Source organism: Podarcis filfolensis (assembly GCF_964270895.1).
Source record: "Podarcis filfolensis genome assembly, chromosome: 1".
In the NCBI taxonomy this organism is placed as follows: domain Eukaryota; kingdom Metazoa; phylum Chordata; class Lepidosauria; order Squamata; family Lacertidae; genus Podarcis; species Podarcis filfolensis.
Genome location: NC_139604.1, coordinates 53,607,417 through 53,625,501, shown reverse-complemented (window position 1 = coordinate 53,625,501; position 18,085 = coordinate 53,607,417). Strand labels below are relative to the sequence as shown.

General features: G+C 48.8%; 1 protein-coding gene across 3 annotated transcripts; it reads right to left on the bottom strand.

Annotated features, from left to right (window-relative positions):
* Nucleotides 1-2,808: 2,808 nt before the first annotated feature.
* On the bottom strand, nt 2,809-18,028 carry CORO1B (coronin 1B). Of its 3 annotated transcripts, none has more exons than XM_083624902.1 (11): nt 15,552-18,028; nt 12,924-13,126; nt 11,735-11,857; nt 10,858-10,987; nt 10,516-10,697; nt 7,777-7,896; nt 7,265-7,369; nt 6,471-6,616; nt 6,237-6,294; nt 4,949-5,230; nt 2,809-3,708 (listed from the first exon to the last, which is right to left on the bottom strand). In XM_083624902.1, the coding sequence occupies exons 2-11, from the start codon at nt 13,122-13,124 to the stop codon at nt 3,580-3,582; spliced, it is 1,476 nt and encodes a 491-aa protein (XP_083481028.1). In that variant the 5' UTR covers nt 13,125-13,126; nt 15,552-18,028; the 3' UTR covers nt 2,809-3,579. The 3 variants fall into 3 exon arrangements, with proteins under 3 accessions (XP_083481028.1, XP_083481029.1, XP_083481030.1); XM_083624903.1 differs by lacking the exon at nt 15,552-18,028 and adding an exon at nt 15,260-15,507; XM_083624904.1 differs by lacking the exon at nt 15,552-18,028 and adding an exon at nt 13,432-14,621.
* Nucleotides 18,029-18,085: the final 57 nt, after the last annotated feature.

The following is an 18,085-nucleotide window of genomic DNA, read 5'->3' as shown; positions in this document are numbered from 1 at the left end:
GGTGTGTAATATAGAAGATGTACAGAGGGTGCTCAAGAAAACTTTGCAGCTGTTTCCTTGCCCAGGAAAAGTAGAGCCAGGATGTGCTCTCTTCATTTCCACCACTTCATAGCCCTTGCAGTCGTATGGGAAAAGAGAGTGAACACTTTTCTATCCTGTTAGCAGCTTTTGTCTATGCAGAGAGCACAGATCACAAATTGGTACCGCAGTGTGGAGGCTTTGCATGCATGGTTTGCATTCACCTTACAACAACACTATTTCCTGCAGGCTCAGGCAGCAGAGGCGCCTTAATTCAACAGTGCCAACCGCAAGTTTCCTGCCACCCCCACCCCCCAGAACAGCTTCTGCTGCTTGGTCTAGGACAGGAAGAGCAGCACACCTGCCACCCGCCACCTACACTCTTCCGGAGAACCTTAATGCGCAGCGGGTACCTACAGCGTGCATGCACTTTGGTAGAAATCATATTGGCTTCTCCAGCAGCCACAAAAGACGTTGCTAGGAGCTAGATGCCCCACAAGCCCAGGAGATCTTCTCTCTCTGCACATTCAGTGTTTACTGCGGTGGGAGATTGAATGTTTCTGAATTACTTTGCTTTGAAAAAACCTTAAAACTGCTTTTCAGAAAAAGCTCCTAAGGGAGCATTCAATTCAATGTGGTATTTTTAAACAGTGGAAACAAACAACAATAGACTGTGTGTGCACATACACACACTGAGTAATGAATATAGCAGTTGATAAGACCACATAAAAGGCAATTCGGCAGGAGCTAATTCAAACCAAAGGCCTGCCTGAACAATGTGGTCTTCAGCAGCTTGCAAAACGTCAAAGGGAGGAAGCTAGAGATGTATCTCTCACCCTTCTGAACTATGCTTCAATAGAGGAGGGAGGTGGAACAGAAACACACACACCCTCCAGCAGATCTCCCAGGGTAAGCAGAATCAGCTATTTCTTTAAATTCCCTGAACTGGGCTTGGTTGGAAATATACCAGAAACGAGTGCAGATTAAACAAAGGAGCCCCATGCCTCATGTCACAAGCTCCTGACGTCAGCATCCTGCATTAGCTGCAGATTCCAAATGATCCAATGCAGCCCTACAACGTTGCAGCAGTCCAAGCAGGATGTGACCCAGGCATGACTCTTGCAAAAGTGGTGCAAGAGTGTTTTACATGTATAATGTGGCTGTGACCTTGCATGCCTTGATGGGAGAACAGAGAAGAGATGTAGGAGGGAACTGTTGTTTATGCTCCTGGCCCTGCCCACCTGCGGCTATGGCCCTTGGAAGTTTGTCTAGAAGAGAATGTGGCCCTCAGGCTTAAGAAGGTTCTCTGCCCCAGCCTAGCCCCAGTTCTGTCAAGATTTGCCACAAGTCATCAGCTCCACTGTCTCATTGCTCCCAGTTCCTTATCAAACCAAAGACTGAGCTCCAACAAGTGGGCTGCACTCAAAAAGGCATGTACCACTTTATGCACATTAGGCATGTGCCTGTGCACACACAAGTCCAGAACACATTCCTCTTGCACATGCCCAAGGCTGGCTGTTCCAAGCTCAAAGGAGGGATGCACCACTGGAACTGAAGGAAGCAAAGTTCTTTCATTGCCAAGGAGTTTCTTGCAACAAATGCAAGCACTGAGCAAAAGCTCAGGCAGATGCCAGATCAAAAAGGAAGGGGAGAGAAGACGCAATGGGAGTTGCAGGAGAAAACAACATGAAGCTTCTTACAATCAAAGCACTGTAAGCCAACTGAATATGAAAAGCCCCCTGGTGGAGAGTGCCAGAAAACCTTTCCTTTAGGGACCTATCCTTTTAAGGATATCAAGAGAGAGATTGCCAAACTAAAACCCAGATTAAACTTGGCTCAGCAACTAAGATAGTGGGAAGTAGCAGAAACAAGAGGGAGCCTGACCTGCTCAAGTCAAAATGCAACCACAAAAGCAAGCCTCTTTCCCATACAATTACCTATCCCTCCTTGAGCAGGTATCTCACCAGGTAAATATCTAGGCTGGCATGTAGTAATTTGCTCTGTTTATGTGTGAGGCATAGCTCTACCTACATTCCTCTTTCTTCCAGAAGAGGGTGGCCTCATTTAACCTCCTGCCTCTATAGTGCACACTTCTCCAACCTTGTTCCTCTTTAAAAAAAAAAAGCAAGCTCCTGCGCTACACATACACACAAGGATTGTTCCAATTACATTCAAAACTAGCAGCAAGCATGCATTTTACCTTGCTTAAAAATCCAGAATATAGGTAACAGGAAATAAGCGTTGTTAGAATTCAAAACAAAAGTGGAGCAGCCAACAAGAAAAGGCCTGAATATTCACACATGTTCAGGGCATGCAAGCCGCTCTGAAACCCAGTATAAACACAGAACAAGGGAAGAAATCTTCCCATTAAAAAAAAGTGAACTTTAAAAGTTCAGGTTGGAAAACCATTGCTTACTCACACAGACAGCCCTACTTTTCCATGTAAAGTTTGGCTCCTATACCCCTGAAAGCTATATGGCACATGCAGACACCAGTCATTTCCTAACACTGATTTAGAAAGGCTGAAGTTTAAGTGAAGTGTTGTTTTTCCTGCAAGCATCCAACATGACTTGTGTCCTTCTTTGGTTTCTTTGGGCAGCTCTAGGTGAGCAGAAATGCCAGGGCTGTTGCCTGTTCCGCTGTGTTTTTCCACCACACACTGAAAGTGAACCCACATAAAATGGTGGGAGGAAAGCAAATGCTCCAGGAAAAGCCTGCACTTACCCTGAACTCCTCTGAATTCATCTGTGGAAAGAAGGGAGGCAACAGCAACAGACTTGTGCACAGAGCTGTGGCTTTATAAAGACTTTTATTTGGAATGAAAATATAGATTATTGAACCTGAACAGTTTCTTTTCGCCTCCAACCCCCTCGTGTGTTTCGTCAGAACCTGCTTAGCATTTGAGGGCTGGAGGGAGGAAGAGGGGAGTGGTCCCAGAGACAAGAAACTTAAGGACTGTGACTAGATGGCAGATTTATTTCATAGTCAAGCCCCAATGATCCCATCCATGGTCTCTTTGAAGTAAAATAAAATTCAGGCAAGGAAGCAGAAGAATCCTCAACAGGATTCTCAGTGGTCCTAGCAGGGAAAAGGGGAAGAAAAGGCCTGGCCCGTAGGAAGCACTGGCTTCCAATAAACCGCAAAATCCACCGGCCATGAGAGATTGGGAAGGGGAATCCCAGCCTTCTCTCCAGTGGAAAGCGTGGGCATGTCAGACTGTGCAGTTAGCTAGTCCTGATCCCCACAGGGGGACATACAAGCCAACCGCAGCCATGGGAAGGGGACAGGGCCAGAGGGACTCTGGCCAGAATAAGGCAAAGGGACAGATGTGGGGAGACCAGCACATCGCCCCTTGGGTAAAACAGGGTGCGGGAGAAGGAGGAGATTTGGTCCGAGACAAAACCCAAGAAACATTCCCAGTAGCAGCAAGAGAGGGCAAGTCCCTGTCTCACACCACAGGGCAGGATGAGGCAGTGTATAAAGGGATTACTGGCAGCTCAAAAAAAGGTGAAGCGTTTAAGAAGATCCATGTCGGTGAGGTCTCCTCCGCGGGGACCCCTCCTAGACATCGCCGTTCTCAATGCGGCTCAGCTGCTCCTCTAGCCGCCCAATGCGCTCGCCCTGCGCAGCCACAAGCATCCGCAGTGACGCCACTTCACGCAGCACTTCTTCAATGACCTGCCCGCCGTCCTGCAAGGAAGAAGAAAGCAGTGTCATGCTGCTCTTCCCAACAGGATCCCAGCTGCTCAGCTCAAAACCGCCCCACGCCCTGTACTCCTGGGACCAGCAGGACTTGCGCCTCCTCCCCCAGTGCATGTATGAGAGGGAGTGCACCATGTATGTGTGCACACACGTGTGCATGTGTCTGTGTGTGTATACCCACACACATGTTGGGAAGGAAGAAAGCAACACTGGCAAATGCTTGGTCAACACATGCACACACGCAGTGGAAAGAAGCAGGCTATTAGACATCCAATGAAAGAAATCCTCAGCCGACTGACTGACTGACTTCATAGGATCTGTTCAACTAGGAACAGCCTGGCATTCAGGTTAAAAATCCCCTAAAGCATCCTTTGTCCTTGACAAATTGCCTAGTAGCCACAGACTGCCAGGAATTCCACACAGATGCCTGAGTGGGCTAGCAAAGAGCAGAGCATGGATCATCCTGTTCCTCCTCTGCCAGTCTGCTTAGAAGAAGGCATTTTCTTCTTTTTTCTATCTGCCTCTGTTTCCAGGCTGGCTATGGAGGAGGGGGCATCCTTTCCCCTGCAGATAGCATGGAAATGCAGATTGCTAGCTGATTAGCAGGCTAGTAGAACGTAAGGAAAGCTCTTCTGGATCCAGCCAAAGAGTCCATGTAGCCCAGCATCCTGTGGCCAGCCAGATGCACAGGTGAAGCCTGAACACAAGAGTCCTCTCCTCTCTTGCAACTGGCATTCAGAGGCATCCTGTGCCTGAAGGTAGAATATAGCCTTACCCTCCACGAATTTGCCTAAAGCCACTCACACTGGTAACCTTTGTAGGCTTATTTGCTCTCTGTGGCAAGGGTACTTTGCAGGGTATGGGAAGCCCACTTTCTAACCACAGCCTCTAGTCAAGCCCTACTGGCTCTTCTCCAACAACTGAAATTGGATGACTGCTCCAAAACTACAAAGGATTTGCTTTATTAATTATTATTATTGGAGAGAATGCTGGAGAGTCCCAGGATGCAGTGAATATTGGACATGCAGACCTTCTCCTCCGTTCTCCCTCCCCAAGGCACATCAGAATCCTGTTCTGCTCCTTGCACTTGGCTCTAACCCACATCCACCCACACCCACACCCCAGCTCACCCGCTCTGCAACCCTGCGAGGGACGACAGAGAAGCGCCAATCAAACAACCCACCCACAGAATCCCCTGTTCTGGCATAGGCGCCAGCCCTGCACATACCCCACTGGCAGCGCTGACGCTAATGGCAGGCGTGGCAGCAGACTGAGACATGGCACTGGGGTGTGTGGCACTCAGCCCGGCGCTGGGGGCAGCAGCAGGGCGGCTCTCTTGCAGCAAGCTCCTCCGGCTGACTTTGAGGTCACGCTGCTTGGTGGGCACGTAGGCTTCGCGCAGCGAGATCAGGATGGGGCCCGCTGTCTTCCCTGCCACCCATTCCTCGGCTTCCATGGTGGCTTCTGGCCCAGCTGTGTCTGGGTACAAATCATCTTGGAACAAATCTGACTGCAGAGAGAGAGAGAGAGAGGGCAGTGTTAAGAGCCTGGGACAATATGGAACAGTGCTGCTCTCCCCTCCCATGGGATGTACAAGGTAAAACACCCAACAAATTTGCTGTGTTTCAAAATTTCCAATTCTCAGTCTCCACTTTATATTGGCCTATCTTACAGAGCAGTTTTAAAAGACGAAACGGACAGCATGCTTTGACTAACACGCTATTTAACTGTCGAGCAGTAGCATTATTATTAAATCCACATAGTTTCAAAGCTAGACGGGCACAGAACCAATTTTTATGCAACGAAAACAGGCATATGTATAAAGCTTGAGACCTGAACACTGGAGGGGAGGGAGGGATTTGCTTAATAATAAATAATAATAATAATAATAGTTGCCTCAGCCACTCTGGGCGGCTTCCAACACATATAAAAACATAATAGAACATCAAACATTAAAAACTTCCCAATACAGGCCTGCCTTCAGATGTCTGCTAAAACTTGTATACATATTTAATGCTTATGTAATGCTCAGCTTGGTTTAAAGGCAAGTAAAGCACACACAACCGTCAAATGAGAAAAAAAATGCTTCTGATCAGAGAAGGAACAAGGTTGAAATGGCAATGGTTTCAGCATATGACTTTAGAAGATCCTTCTGGACAGCTGGAAACCGGAGGGGAGAAAAGCGCTGGATGGAAATACCAAGCTACACTTTCAAAGGGACACAACCACCTGTCCCAATGGACAGAACTGAAATGCTCACAACCTTCCAGGGTATATGAGGTTATGTGTGAATCTCCTGTCAACTTGCTGGGTGAACACAGCAGCGGCAACAGCCCCACGGATTAATGTTTCAAGATTCTAATGCAGAACCATCAAGCCATCCACAGACAGGTCATGGCTCATCTGCAGTTGCTTGGTCCCGAAACAGCAGCAAGGGAAGCCCCCGCCCCCGTCCCTTGTAGCTTAAGCAGCAGTTTCTTGAAAAAGTAGGCTAGCCCCCACTATCAAACACTCACCTTCCTTGGCACAGTCATGATAATGGGCTCACACTTGCGTTCGTGGAGTTTGTAAAACCTGCAGAAACACAGCAAGAGAGAAAGATTGATGCACAAGCAGCCAGTCAAGACTACCAGTTCTTTCGCTGCTGTCTCTCTCTCTCTCTCTCTCTCTCTCTCTCTCTCTCTCTCACACACACACACACACACACACACACACACACACGCGCCCAGCCCCAGCATTATTCAGAATACCTGGCAATCTCACACTTGTTGACATCCAGACCCCGCTTGGGCATCCATCCCATGCCACGCTGGGGTTCTTTGCTAGTGAATGTGTTCAGGAAGTGGATGTAGGGTGCTTCTGCCGTGATCTCGAAGTACCGGATGCTGGAGTCGCCCTGGAAGAGGGAGAGGGCAAAAAGGATGCACACAGTGTTACTAAGCCTATAGAGGACATTGTGATGCTTGGCATGCCTGGGCGTGCCACTTCCCCCCTGAGCACTTCGCTTTCAGTGGGACAGACTGGTTGAGGAAGAGGGCCAAGGGAATGCCCACCTTGCATGGTATTCACTCCCACTTCAGAGAGAGGGTACAAACCCAGAGTTCTGGAACCCCAAAAAGAAGGCAGCTTTGCCCTTTAACCGTCTTATACGGAGGTCAGACCCTGGAGTCCGCTTAGTTCAGTATTCTCTACAGCAGCTTTCCCCCAACCTGATGTCCTCCAGACATTGGTAAGACTCCAACTACCATCAGCCCCAGCCAGCATAGGCTATGGGTTAGGGATGATGGGAATCGTAGTCCAAAGCATCTGGAAAACACCAGGTTGGGGGCATCTGGCTTGCAGGGCCTGGCTGCAGGTGTCTTCTTTTGCCCTATTTGCAGATGCCAGGGACTGAAACTGGAACCTTTTCCTTGTTTATTTTACTTTATTTATTGGATTTATATATTATATAATATACCCGAAGGTATATTAAACTGCAAGCTGTCAAATGCAGACTCTGATTTTAACTTAATTTCCCTAATTTCTGCTTAGTAGGAAAGCATACCTTGCCACAGACATACACAACGTTGGTGTCCGGGTCATAGAAGGGAAGAAGGGCCCCATTGCTTGAGTCCAGCTCTTGCAATGCCATGGGCTCCTCCAGATTCTCCTGCAAAAACAGAAAGGCACAGGTTACAGACCTCCTTGTTCAAATGCTATCCCTCACACCATCACAATCTTGAGTTGATGATTCACCTACCATCCATCCTGACACCATTCACTTGAGAGCAAAAGGGGAGTGTGCTCCATATGCCCATGAACCCTCCGAGATTGAAAACTCTGCATGGTTAAGACCCTAATTGAGGAGTGGGGACAAGTCTATGTGCACAAAGCAGTCTCTCTTCAGTTGTTGCCTCTCACCTCTCAAACACATGGAGTTCAACAGGAGTTCTTTGCTCAGGACAAGAGACCCTGAACACACACAGAGAGAGCTTAAACACACACACACCACCACCACCATCACCACATCCCAGCAGTATAACACACACCTCACCCCAGATCCACCTTCCCACTCACCGGGTCCCAGAGTGCCAGCTGCCGTTCACTCATACGGCTGAAACCGGTCGTGAAGATCTTCCCATCCGCTAAAAAAATGGCCCGCATAGGGCGTGCTCCCTCATGGGCTTTCTCCTTCTCCTGTGAAGCAAAAAAAAAAAAAAAAAGATAAGATGTGGGGAATTCAAGAGGTGACGCAGCAGGCAGGCTCTGCTATACTGCAGCACAAATGCAGGTTTTGCTCCCATATCTGCTATGCTGGATCCGAACTACAACGGGAGAGTCACTCATCTGAGTTTACATTCCCCCTAAAATCATGAGCGCCTTTCCCCAGGGTCAGACTGTGCCTGGCCCTCAGCAGCTCATTCCATCCCACTCCAGAGGAAGATACGTGGAGGTGTCTTGTATGCAGAAGGGTCTGAGATTCAAATCTAGGCATCTCCAGTTAGGAGGGCCTCTCACCGCAGGGCTGAGAGACTCATTCTGGGCGCCACTGCTGTAGTCAGTGCAGGCAACATGGGGCTGTGCAGACAAAGGGTATGATCTGGAGTCTAAAAAGGCACGGTGTTCAGATAGGCAAAGGCATTTGATGCATCTGTGTGTTCCTTTAACAACAGCAGAATTTAAAAGCCGGGCAACCTCTCCCAACATAGTGCTGCAATGAATGGAAGAACCACATCTGTTAAAACCACTTACTGCCATGTTACCATTGACAAAAGGAACCCACTCCAAAAACATCGTAACTTAGAAAGTCAAAACTTGTCTATCAACCCAGATAACTTCCCAATATCATCTCCTCCACACACACCCCAAACCCCCCCCCCACTCAGAATCAATCCACTCTTGGTGCATTGTTATATATGGCTATACTGTTTAGATGTGTTTATGCTGTGCTTGGGGCTGCTGCCTCAGCTCACTTTCCCCCCAAACCCCACCTTCCCATCATCCCATTGCCAACTCCCTTCCTTTACACATCACCCCAACCCACCTATCCCCACATTCCCTTTACCACAGCCGCCACTGGCAGTGGGGAGGGAATGAAGGGGAGAACGTTTTTCTCCTCTTCCGTTTCCCCCACAGTCTCAGCCAGGACAAAGGAGCCTTCATTTTAAAATACAGGTTTCCTTCTCTCAGCAGCAACAGGTAGATGAAGAGGAGAAGGACTTTCCCCACCTTCAGTTCCTTCCACCTGGCAAGTGGCTGTGGTGAAGGCAGAGGGAGGGCGTGCCTGGGCCACCCGCCCACTCTTTGTGCCAGCCTGCCCACTCAGGGCTTCTTGGGCTTCCTTCGCCCTGTTTTAACTTGAGTATTCATGTGCCCTCGTTCGCCAGCATGACGACAGATCAGTGCAAATATAGCATAGAGATACCTTATTTTGAAATATTACTTCCTTCTTAAAATAACCTTTTTATATTAAAAAAAATTAACCCATTTTCATCTCTCCTTCAGATTCCAGACCAGCCTACATAGGAGAGGGGAAAGGAAGGAAGAGGTTGGGCCTCAGAGGTCACAACATATTAAATTATATAGAGGCCTGAGTCTCAAGCTAGGAACAGCAGAGAGATCTGGGGAAGCAATCTCACAGATAACACCAATTTAATAATTTCCCAATCCTATACAGCACTGCCAATTTATATATAGCCACATACCAAAACTGGGGCTTAACTGGAAACACCTGTGAATTGATTTCGCAATAATATTACAGAAACACACCTGGGAAATGCTTATGCATTATCATTGACAGCATGATCAGATTCCCGAGACGCCTGATGAGAAGCGCTTATTAATTCTCATAAAAGGCTTGGGAGGGAGAGGGAAGAGAGGAAGAGGTGGGTGAAGCCTCAGAGGGATCTGATGAGGATTCCAGAACAGGGGTGGGGGACCAGTGGCTCTCCAGATGTTTCTGGATTACACCATCCCCGACTATCAGACGAGCTCTCGGGGGCTGAAGGGAGTTCACCCTTGTTTCACAGCTTCTCTCTGCATAGATCCCCTGCTTCTGCTCCCCTATTTAGCATCACCTTATCAACCTCATGCCTCCTTCCCTCCTGTATATTTTGCCATTAGCACAGTGTCCCCTGCGTAGCAAAGATGACACCGCCTTGAACTCTTGCTGATACATGCACACACACATGTAAATTCATTTACTTCATCTGAAAATGTGCATAACTTGCTCTACCGAAAATGAAAGTGCAAAGTCTGGTTTTTGCTGGATGTGAAATTTAGATTCATCGTAAGCCAGCACCTCTGCCTAGAGCACATTCCATATGCGGTCTTCATCTTAAATTAAAATTAGGCTTCTCCAAGCACTACCCAATAAGCAATATAAACACTGCCACGCATCAGAGCCTATCTTATAGATAGCCCACTAACATGTCAACTACATAAAGATCAGCACTGCTGAGAGCTAATTAACCCAGGAGGCAAAGCGTGAGCTTCCCATCACCAAATTACTGCACAGTCAAAGCAGCGCAGGTCACATCTCAAGCGTGAGCCTTGCATCCAAGCTAGAAAAGGGGACTAGGGAGGCACAAACTACAGAGAGATACCACTGCTCAGATAACAGGACAGGGAGGACCGACTGTGGCCGAAACACATCCCACTGCAACATTCCCAAAACACAAAGGCGAGTCCCTTTGACTTGCAGAATGGCTAGGAAGTAATAGATTGCCAAAGAGAGGGAACACTCATGTAAACAGGTCAAGAATGGCAAGATAGACAGACCAGAACCCAAAAGCTTCAAAGGAGGGAGAAACATACCGCTACAACCTGCCCACGGCGGGGGTCAATGATGCGCACACTTTTATCCTTGCAGGCCGAGCAGAAGAGGCTGCCGTCACGGTTCCAGCTGACATTATAAATGAGGTCAGGATGCAGATCTTCCAGGCGGTAAAGCTCTTCAGTTGTGCCCACGTTCCACACGATCACCACGTTGTCACAGCCTGGGGGAAAACGGTGCTCATTGGAAGAGGTTTGCCACAGAATTCTGTGTTAGGCTGCCCTTAACTTTGGGTCTCAACCGCCCCAGCATGTAAGCTTGCAGCCAGATGTTCTCCACTTTTATTCTGCCTCTTACTCCACCACCACCACCACAGATGGTACCTGCACTGAGGAGGACGTTGCGGGCAGTTGGATGCCAAGTGATGATGCCCACACGCTTAGAGTGCCCTTCTAGAACAACCACTGGCTCCGTCAGAGGCAGTGTCAATCCATTCTCGGGGATCTGCCATACCTGGAGAGAAAGATGGGAGTGAAATGGCTCAGACGGCAAAGCACTTTTGTCTGCTCCAGTCCTGTCGCCAGTGGCACAGCCTCCCACAAAACCTCGCTCTCCCATCATCCTGACCCAAACACCAAACAACATCCAGCCACCCGTGGGGGAGGTACACTCTGGCTTTAGCTTGCTCCACACCAAAGGGTCATTCTCCTGATCCCATCATCCCACATTCTGTGGATAGCATCTTGCTTCCCATGTCTACAGCCCAGCTAACAGCTCCTCCGTCTGAATTATTTGCCCTGTGCATTGTATTGTAACAAAACACATTTGCATATGCAAACTTAATTTGCCTAATATAGTCCGCCTCTGCTAAATAATCATGATAAGAGACCAAGCAGTATCTGGGGCAGTCAACAGGCCTCCCCACCCTGCTGCTGAAAACCTTGCTCAGCTATCCTGCCTGTACACACATACCAAACTTCAGAGAGTCTGTGCTTTCAAGCCTCCACAATCTGAAGGACTAGAAGCTTGCTTTAAAAATAGAATTTTCAAATGCACAGCCTGCTCAATTTGCCACTCAATACTGACTGCTTGATTCATTAATATGTACAGCCCCAACCTTCTGTATATATTTAGCCAAGAGCATGGCTACAGATGAGGCCCCCCTTCTCTCTCTCTCTCTCTCTCTCTCTCTCTCTCTCACACACACACACACACACACACACACACACACACACAGTCATTTTACCAGCTGCCCCTCACCATAACAGTGCAATCCTCAGAGCCACTAGCGATGACGTTATCATTGTGCGGGCACCAGTCAATGTCCAAAACAGGTCCTGTGTGCCCACACACCGTAGGGTAAGACTTATCAATGCGTCCGGTCTGGGAAAAAATAACCAAAGGGGACAAGAGTCATCAGGCAGTTCCTTCCAGGCTCGTCAAAGCCACTATCCTGTTTCCTGTCCCAGCTTTCCCCATTTGTCCCACAAGACTATCAGCAGTCCCAGTACAACCCCTCTGTTCCATCCCTCAGTACCCCTAAAATATTATGTGCTCGAAGACACAAAACACAAGATAGGAGAAGAAGCAGGAGGAGGAATGATATATTGAGACCCAAGTTAGAATATTGCAAGATTCGGGACAAGATGAAAGAAAGTACTTCTTCATGCAGTGCAGAATTAAACTATGGAACTCTCTCCCACATGAGGCAGTGGTGGCCACCAACCTGGACGACTTTAAGAAAGGATTAGACTAATTCAGGGAGGACAAAGCTAACAATGGCTACTAGCAGTAATGGCTGTGCTCTGCCTCCATAACCGGAGGCCACATGGAAACCGCAGGAGGGGAAGAGTACTCTTGTGCCTGGGTCCTGCTTGCAGGTTTCCCACAAGACATCTGGTTGGCCACTGTGAGAACAGGATGCTGGACTAGATGAGTCCCTGGCCTGATCCAGGAAGCCTCTTCTTATGAGATGAGGAATTCTTGGGGCCAGTCAACCTTGTGCACATCTTCCCTATTCCTACTCCCATCCAGTGGCATCCCCAGTACACCGGTACCTCTAGTTATGAACTTAATTTGTTCCGGAGGTCCGTTCTTAACCTGAAATTGTTCTTAACTAGAGGCGTGCTTTCGCTAATGGGGCCTCTTGCTGTCGCTGGCACACGATTTCCGTTCTCATCCTGGGGCAAAGTTCTCACCTCGAGGTAACCCTTCCAGGTTAGAAGAGTTTGTAACCTGAAGAATTTGTAACCTGAGGCGTTTGTAACTCGAGGTGCCACTGTACTTAAGAGTGTTAGGGATGGGAGGGACTTCAAAGTGTCATCTAGTCTAAACTTCTGCTGATGCAGGAAATCTGTGGCTGGTGCCACCCCTAATGGTCACTGGCTTCTGCTTAAGAACCTCTAATGAAAGCGAGCCCAGGACTTCCCAAGTCAGACTGTTCCCTCACCTTCTGTAGCGGGAGCACCATGAAGGCTCCTCCTCCACTGGCCTCTATAATCACAGCCACAAACTTGGGGTTGACAGCACAGAAAGTGCTGTCCCAAGTGACTCGCGACACCCGGATGTCATCGTAGCACTGGTCATTCTTGACGGGCTGCCCAAAGACGTGGCGGAATTTGCTCTGGCGCACAACCTTTCGGAAGGACATGGCTGCAGAGGCAGAAGAGAAGAGAAGCGACACACCTTTATAATCTCACAGGCTGGCTCACGCACAACGCTCCCCAAGGGCGATGCTGCAATATGATTTCTAATAGGATTGTAATAAGGTTGTTCAGAAATGTGGAGCAGGAATCAAAGGAATTCGGCAGAGCTGCCGCACAGATTGCAATCACTTCACTTGCTGAAGATGTTGCAAGTCCGACCTCTTTCGACAATGAGCAGGAAGCCTCGGCTGCTCTTGATCAAACTTGGACCCCCCCCCAAACATTCATATTTCCCTCTACATACATAAATACCTCTGTGCACTCAGGCTCTCGGCAGCTCTACATTTTTGGCCTCTGTACAAATTTTTGCACTCCAGCTCATTTTATAATTGACAACTCGCATTTTCTCTGTGCTTTGCTTCTGTGTATAGGCAATAGTCACGTGCAGAGGCTCATTGATGACTCTGATGACTCTGGCTGGATTATTTGCCACTTGTTGTCCTGTTTCTGTTTCAATTGCTGCCAGTCTATCGTCTAATATCCAGCCTCCTTTATTACAGGAGGGTGGGTTTCTACCTCGATTCGGCTCTATGCGGGTGGGAGGGAAACGCAGCGGAAGAAGGAATTAGCAGCTTTCTCCTTTATGAATCCTGCAGTAGAATCCCAGCTTCATTCCAAACACTTGCCCTTTCAATAGATGCGTGCACACTGGAAATCAAAAGATACAGTGCTCTACACAATCTGGTACACAGGTTCTACTATCGCATTTCTTTGGTTTACATGTGAAATGCCAGAAATGAAAATACTTACAAGACCAGAGTACATACCCACCCCAATGTCACCCCTGAAAAGTGGCAGGCCAAAATCACTGAAGTTAAAACCCCTTAGTGTAATTAATCAAAAGGCCCCATTAAGGCCTATCTATGGATGACTGACAGCAGACCTTCAGCAGTCAGTCGCAAGAGAAGGAAAACGCACTGAACTTTCTGTAGCCTTATATAGACGTGTTTTTCATGGAAGCAGTGCCCACCAAAAGCAAAATTCAGCCTGCTGCTTCAACACCTGATCAGAGTGAGACCAAACAAAAACCTTTAAGGCTAGAAGCAAGCATTTAAAAGCTCTGCAACCACAGCACACAACCCTTACAGTAAAGAGAATCAATCCATTTAAGCAGAAGTTCTGTTTCAAGCACCCAGTCGTAAGACTTTTGGGGAGATGGGGTAGGAACTACCACCCACACCCAACTGCTTCCGTCTTCAGGTTTCAGTGGCAGCCCCACCCGCTACTCCGAACTGTAACCAGGTGTGACTCAAAGCCATAGGAGAAAGATCCCTCTGGGTGGTTCCTGCGAGAATGGCCGATGACAGAGAAGGACTCAAGAATGGGCAAGCCTTGTTTATTCTTCTGCGCAGCCAGGAAAACTTTGGAGGAAGACAGGAAGGTGCAGAAGAATTGGCCGGATGCTACCTAACATCAGCGAACCAGAACTTCGAACCCAGAAATCTTCCTGTTTTGTAGTGTGGGGACCAAAAGGAGGCGGAGGGAGAAAACAACATAAAGCAAGAACTTGAGAAAAGCAACGGGTTCAGGGTTGTTGTTGTACACACACACACACTCCTTTCCTCGGGAAAGGAAGTGTTTCCCGAAAACTCCTTTCCTGCAAGAAACAACCCCACAGGGAAATGGTTAAATCACAGCACAATTGGTCCACTGAAGCCGCAGCCGGATGTGCAGCCGAACATTTTGCAACCAAAGCGCAGCTGTTACTATTGGACGAAAAGGGACCAGAAGAATCTGGCGCAAGGAAGGTGTGGCCCCACCAGCGCTTACCTGGCGCATAGCCTACCTTCCTTCAAACTACAACATACCCTTTTAAGGGGCCAAGGCATTATACAAGCCTTGCCGGGGCGAGGGGAGTGACCTGACCGGGTACTTTTTCAATAGGGAAGAGCAACTCTGCTGGGGTTTAGCCCCAGAAACTATTGAATGCTAGCGGTCGAGCCCGATAGCACAGACACAGCCCAAGGGAGCCTCTGAGCACCTACAAAGTGCTTTCCCTCCCCCTGGCGCCGAGGAACCGCTCCCTTATACATGCATTTTGGTTTGCATATAAGCAGCAAGCTCTCGATCTAGAAAGTACCGAAAGGGAAGCTGGGGAGACGGGGTGGGGAAATTGCCGCTCCCTCCCCGTTCTCGGCACGGGAGAGGCAAAGGCACAGCAGCAGGGGGGGGACTCTCGGGAGGCGGGGGCGCAGAGGAACAGCGACCGAGCTGGGTCTGGCGAAACCGACGCCTCCGCCTCTTCCTCCTCTCTTTAGCCTGCCTGGTTCCCCGCTCTTACCGCCCGGGAAGCGCCTCCGGGCCCGGCTCTCTCCCCTCCCCTCTCCCCACCCGCAATCCCCGCCGAGCTTCACCCGCCCACCGCCACTCACCGGCTGGGGAGGACGGGGGCGACCGCAGCAGCCTCTCCCTTGCGCGCTGCCCAGGGCGGTGCAGGCGGCTGCGGGGAGGGAGGGAGGGAGCAGCAGCAGCAGCAGAAGCAGGAGGAGGAGGTCCCGGGCTGGGCTGGGCTCTCGGCGGCTACAGGAAGTGACAGCAGCAGCGGCGAGGGCAGGCCGAGGAAGCTTCCTTCCCCGCGCCCAGTTCACCTGCCTTCGGGGCTGGGAGAGGCGAGGCGAGGGGAAGGGCTGCCTCTGGGGTCAGCGGCCGGCCACGCACCTCGGCGCGCGCCAAGGGCTGCCTGCCCGGGCAACACCCGCCGCGACGGGACGGGGGAGATGGGCCGGGCCGAGGAATTGCCGTCTCCGCCGCTTGTCTTGGCGCGCAATTTCCAGGCTGCGAGGGTGGCGCAAGAGGCTTTGCGCAGAACTCCGCCAGCCTGGCGTTTTTCGACGGCGGGGCCGTCCCCCGGCTTGAGTCGAGGAGAAAGTGCCTCTGAGCATGCGCCGAGTGCATTCCTGCTTTCCCTGCCGGGAACTAATGAGAGTAACCAAACTGTGAAGGGAAGGCGGGGATTTTTCAGGAGGTCTCCTTTGGGGGGATTGTGGGCGTCGGAACCGCTTTTCTTGATGAGAAACTTGCTCCTAGTGATGTGAAAGTTACCTTAGGGTGATGGGAGGCTATAAAGCTTCTCAGGGCAGGGACGGAGCTACCCTCTCATTCTGCGCATAATATAAGTGATTCTGAGACCGCATACACACCATTTCCTTTGACTCGCAGGGCGCAGACTTTTAAGCCTGCCAGTTCCGTGTCGGCCGGTGCGTGGAAGGTGCCTGAGCCCGCTGGTGTGGACTTTCCTGAACTGTACTTGGAAGGAGACACGCAACTGCTTCAAGGCAGGATGGGCTTGTTCAGAATTTATTGCAGTTCTTAACCCCTTCAATGTACATCAGGCATTAAGAAAGAAAACAGCAGAAAAAGTTCCCTGCCCCAAAGAGCTTACATTAGAATTTGAATGTGAAGCCAGTGGTTGTGGGCTTGGGAATAAGTCTCATTGAACTCAGTCGGGCTTGCTTCTGAGTAGACACATAGGATTGCCCTGACAAATGAAATGGGTCAACTAGGGAGCAAATGGGAAGAAGGGATGGATTTTGGACCCCATCCCAGTAGAGGCTGGCCATTAGGTAAGAGGGGCGTGGCTCCACCAACCTCAGACTGCTCTTAGCCAGCTCCCACCTGCCTGTCTGTCATCCTCCTTACAACCTTTCAGGGAGTGGCACAGTCTATCAACCTCCTCCTCTTCCTCCTCCTCCTCCTCCTCCTCTTTGGTCTCCGTGTTGCCTTTTGTAGAACTCAGCAGGGGGCAGGATGGGGACAAAGCTGGAATTAGTTGACTCAGCTTGTCCTTGACCCTGGCTTCCAGCCTTCTGCCCCATCAGTCCCAATAGGCACCAGGTCTTTGCAAATAATTCTGACCTTTGCAGGAACGGTAGACATTGATTGGGATTCAACTAAGTTTTGCTCAGAGTAGATGCATTGGAATTAATGTTCAATGGGTCTAATTTGCATAAAAAAGTTAGTTGACTACCACTCTCGATCTCCCCGGGGCTCGGGATGTATGCTTAGGAAACTTCTTCCTCTGTGAATATGTATGTTATCAGAGGTGGGTCAATTGTAAATACCACAAAACAATTTTAAGTTTATGACTGGGATCTCTGTTGCATGAATTAGAGCACAAACAATTTATGCATATTAAGCTTATGTAGTCATATGACAATCTGCATTATCTGTATTATTTCCAAAAGACTTCCAAAAATGTCTGCAACTGGATGCTCCGGTTTGAAGCTCAAATGCATGAAAAACTGTTGCAAAAAAAGAACTAAACCAATTGAGGAAGCTTATATGGCTGATAAGGACTTTGCTAAATCCTCTATATTTTATTAAAGTAACACATGCAAGAGAGATGCATTGCAAACATCTCAGAAGTAAGCCCCCCTGTGTTCAATTGGACTTACTCCATATTTAGTTATTTAATCAAACATTTCACTTTTTTACATAAGGCCTTTCCAGAAACAGGAAGCTTCCCCATTATCGCTAGGGCTATTACCATAAAATTGCAGTAGATTAGCTAATGTGTATTTGTGGAGCTCAGTTAACAATATGTTGCCATATTTTATACCATGTTCTGCCTAGAAGGAAATTTGATGAGAAAATGATGCAAAACAGGAATGGCCTATTTAAAAGAATCCGTCACCTATCCAACAAGGAGGGAAAAGGTTACACTGAAAGTTGCAAATTTTTCGACGGCTCAGAAATGTAGGAGATTTGCTTTGTTGAAAGGCATTTGTATTTACTATCTTTGATTATCTTCCCTCTGCTGAAAGTGGTTTCACTTCTTTTGATTTTACCTTTTTTATCTTCTGTTGTTTATGATCTTTGAAATGACCTTGTTCATTTAACAATAAAGCAATAAACATAATTGAGATCGAGTTGTGTGTAAATTGAAAGCTGGCGTGTTGTTACACCA

Coding starts and splice junctions, on each gene's coding strand:
- CORO1B (XM_083624902.1), bottom strand. CDS start 13,124: ATGTCCTTCCGAAAGGTTGTGCGCCAGAGCAAATTCCGCCACGTCTTT. Junction 7,897..10,515: donor GCCGTGGGCAGGTTGTAGCG/GTATGTTTCTCC, acceptor TTTGCTTCACAG/GAGAAGGAGAAAGCCCATGA. Junction 6,617..7,264: donor TTGTGTATGTCTGTGGCAAG/GTATGCTTTCCT, acceptor TCCCTCTTCCAG/GGCGACTCCAGCATCCGGTA.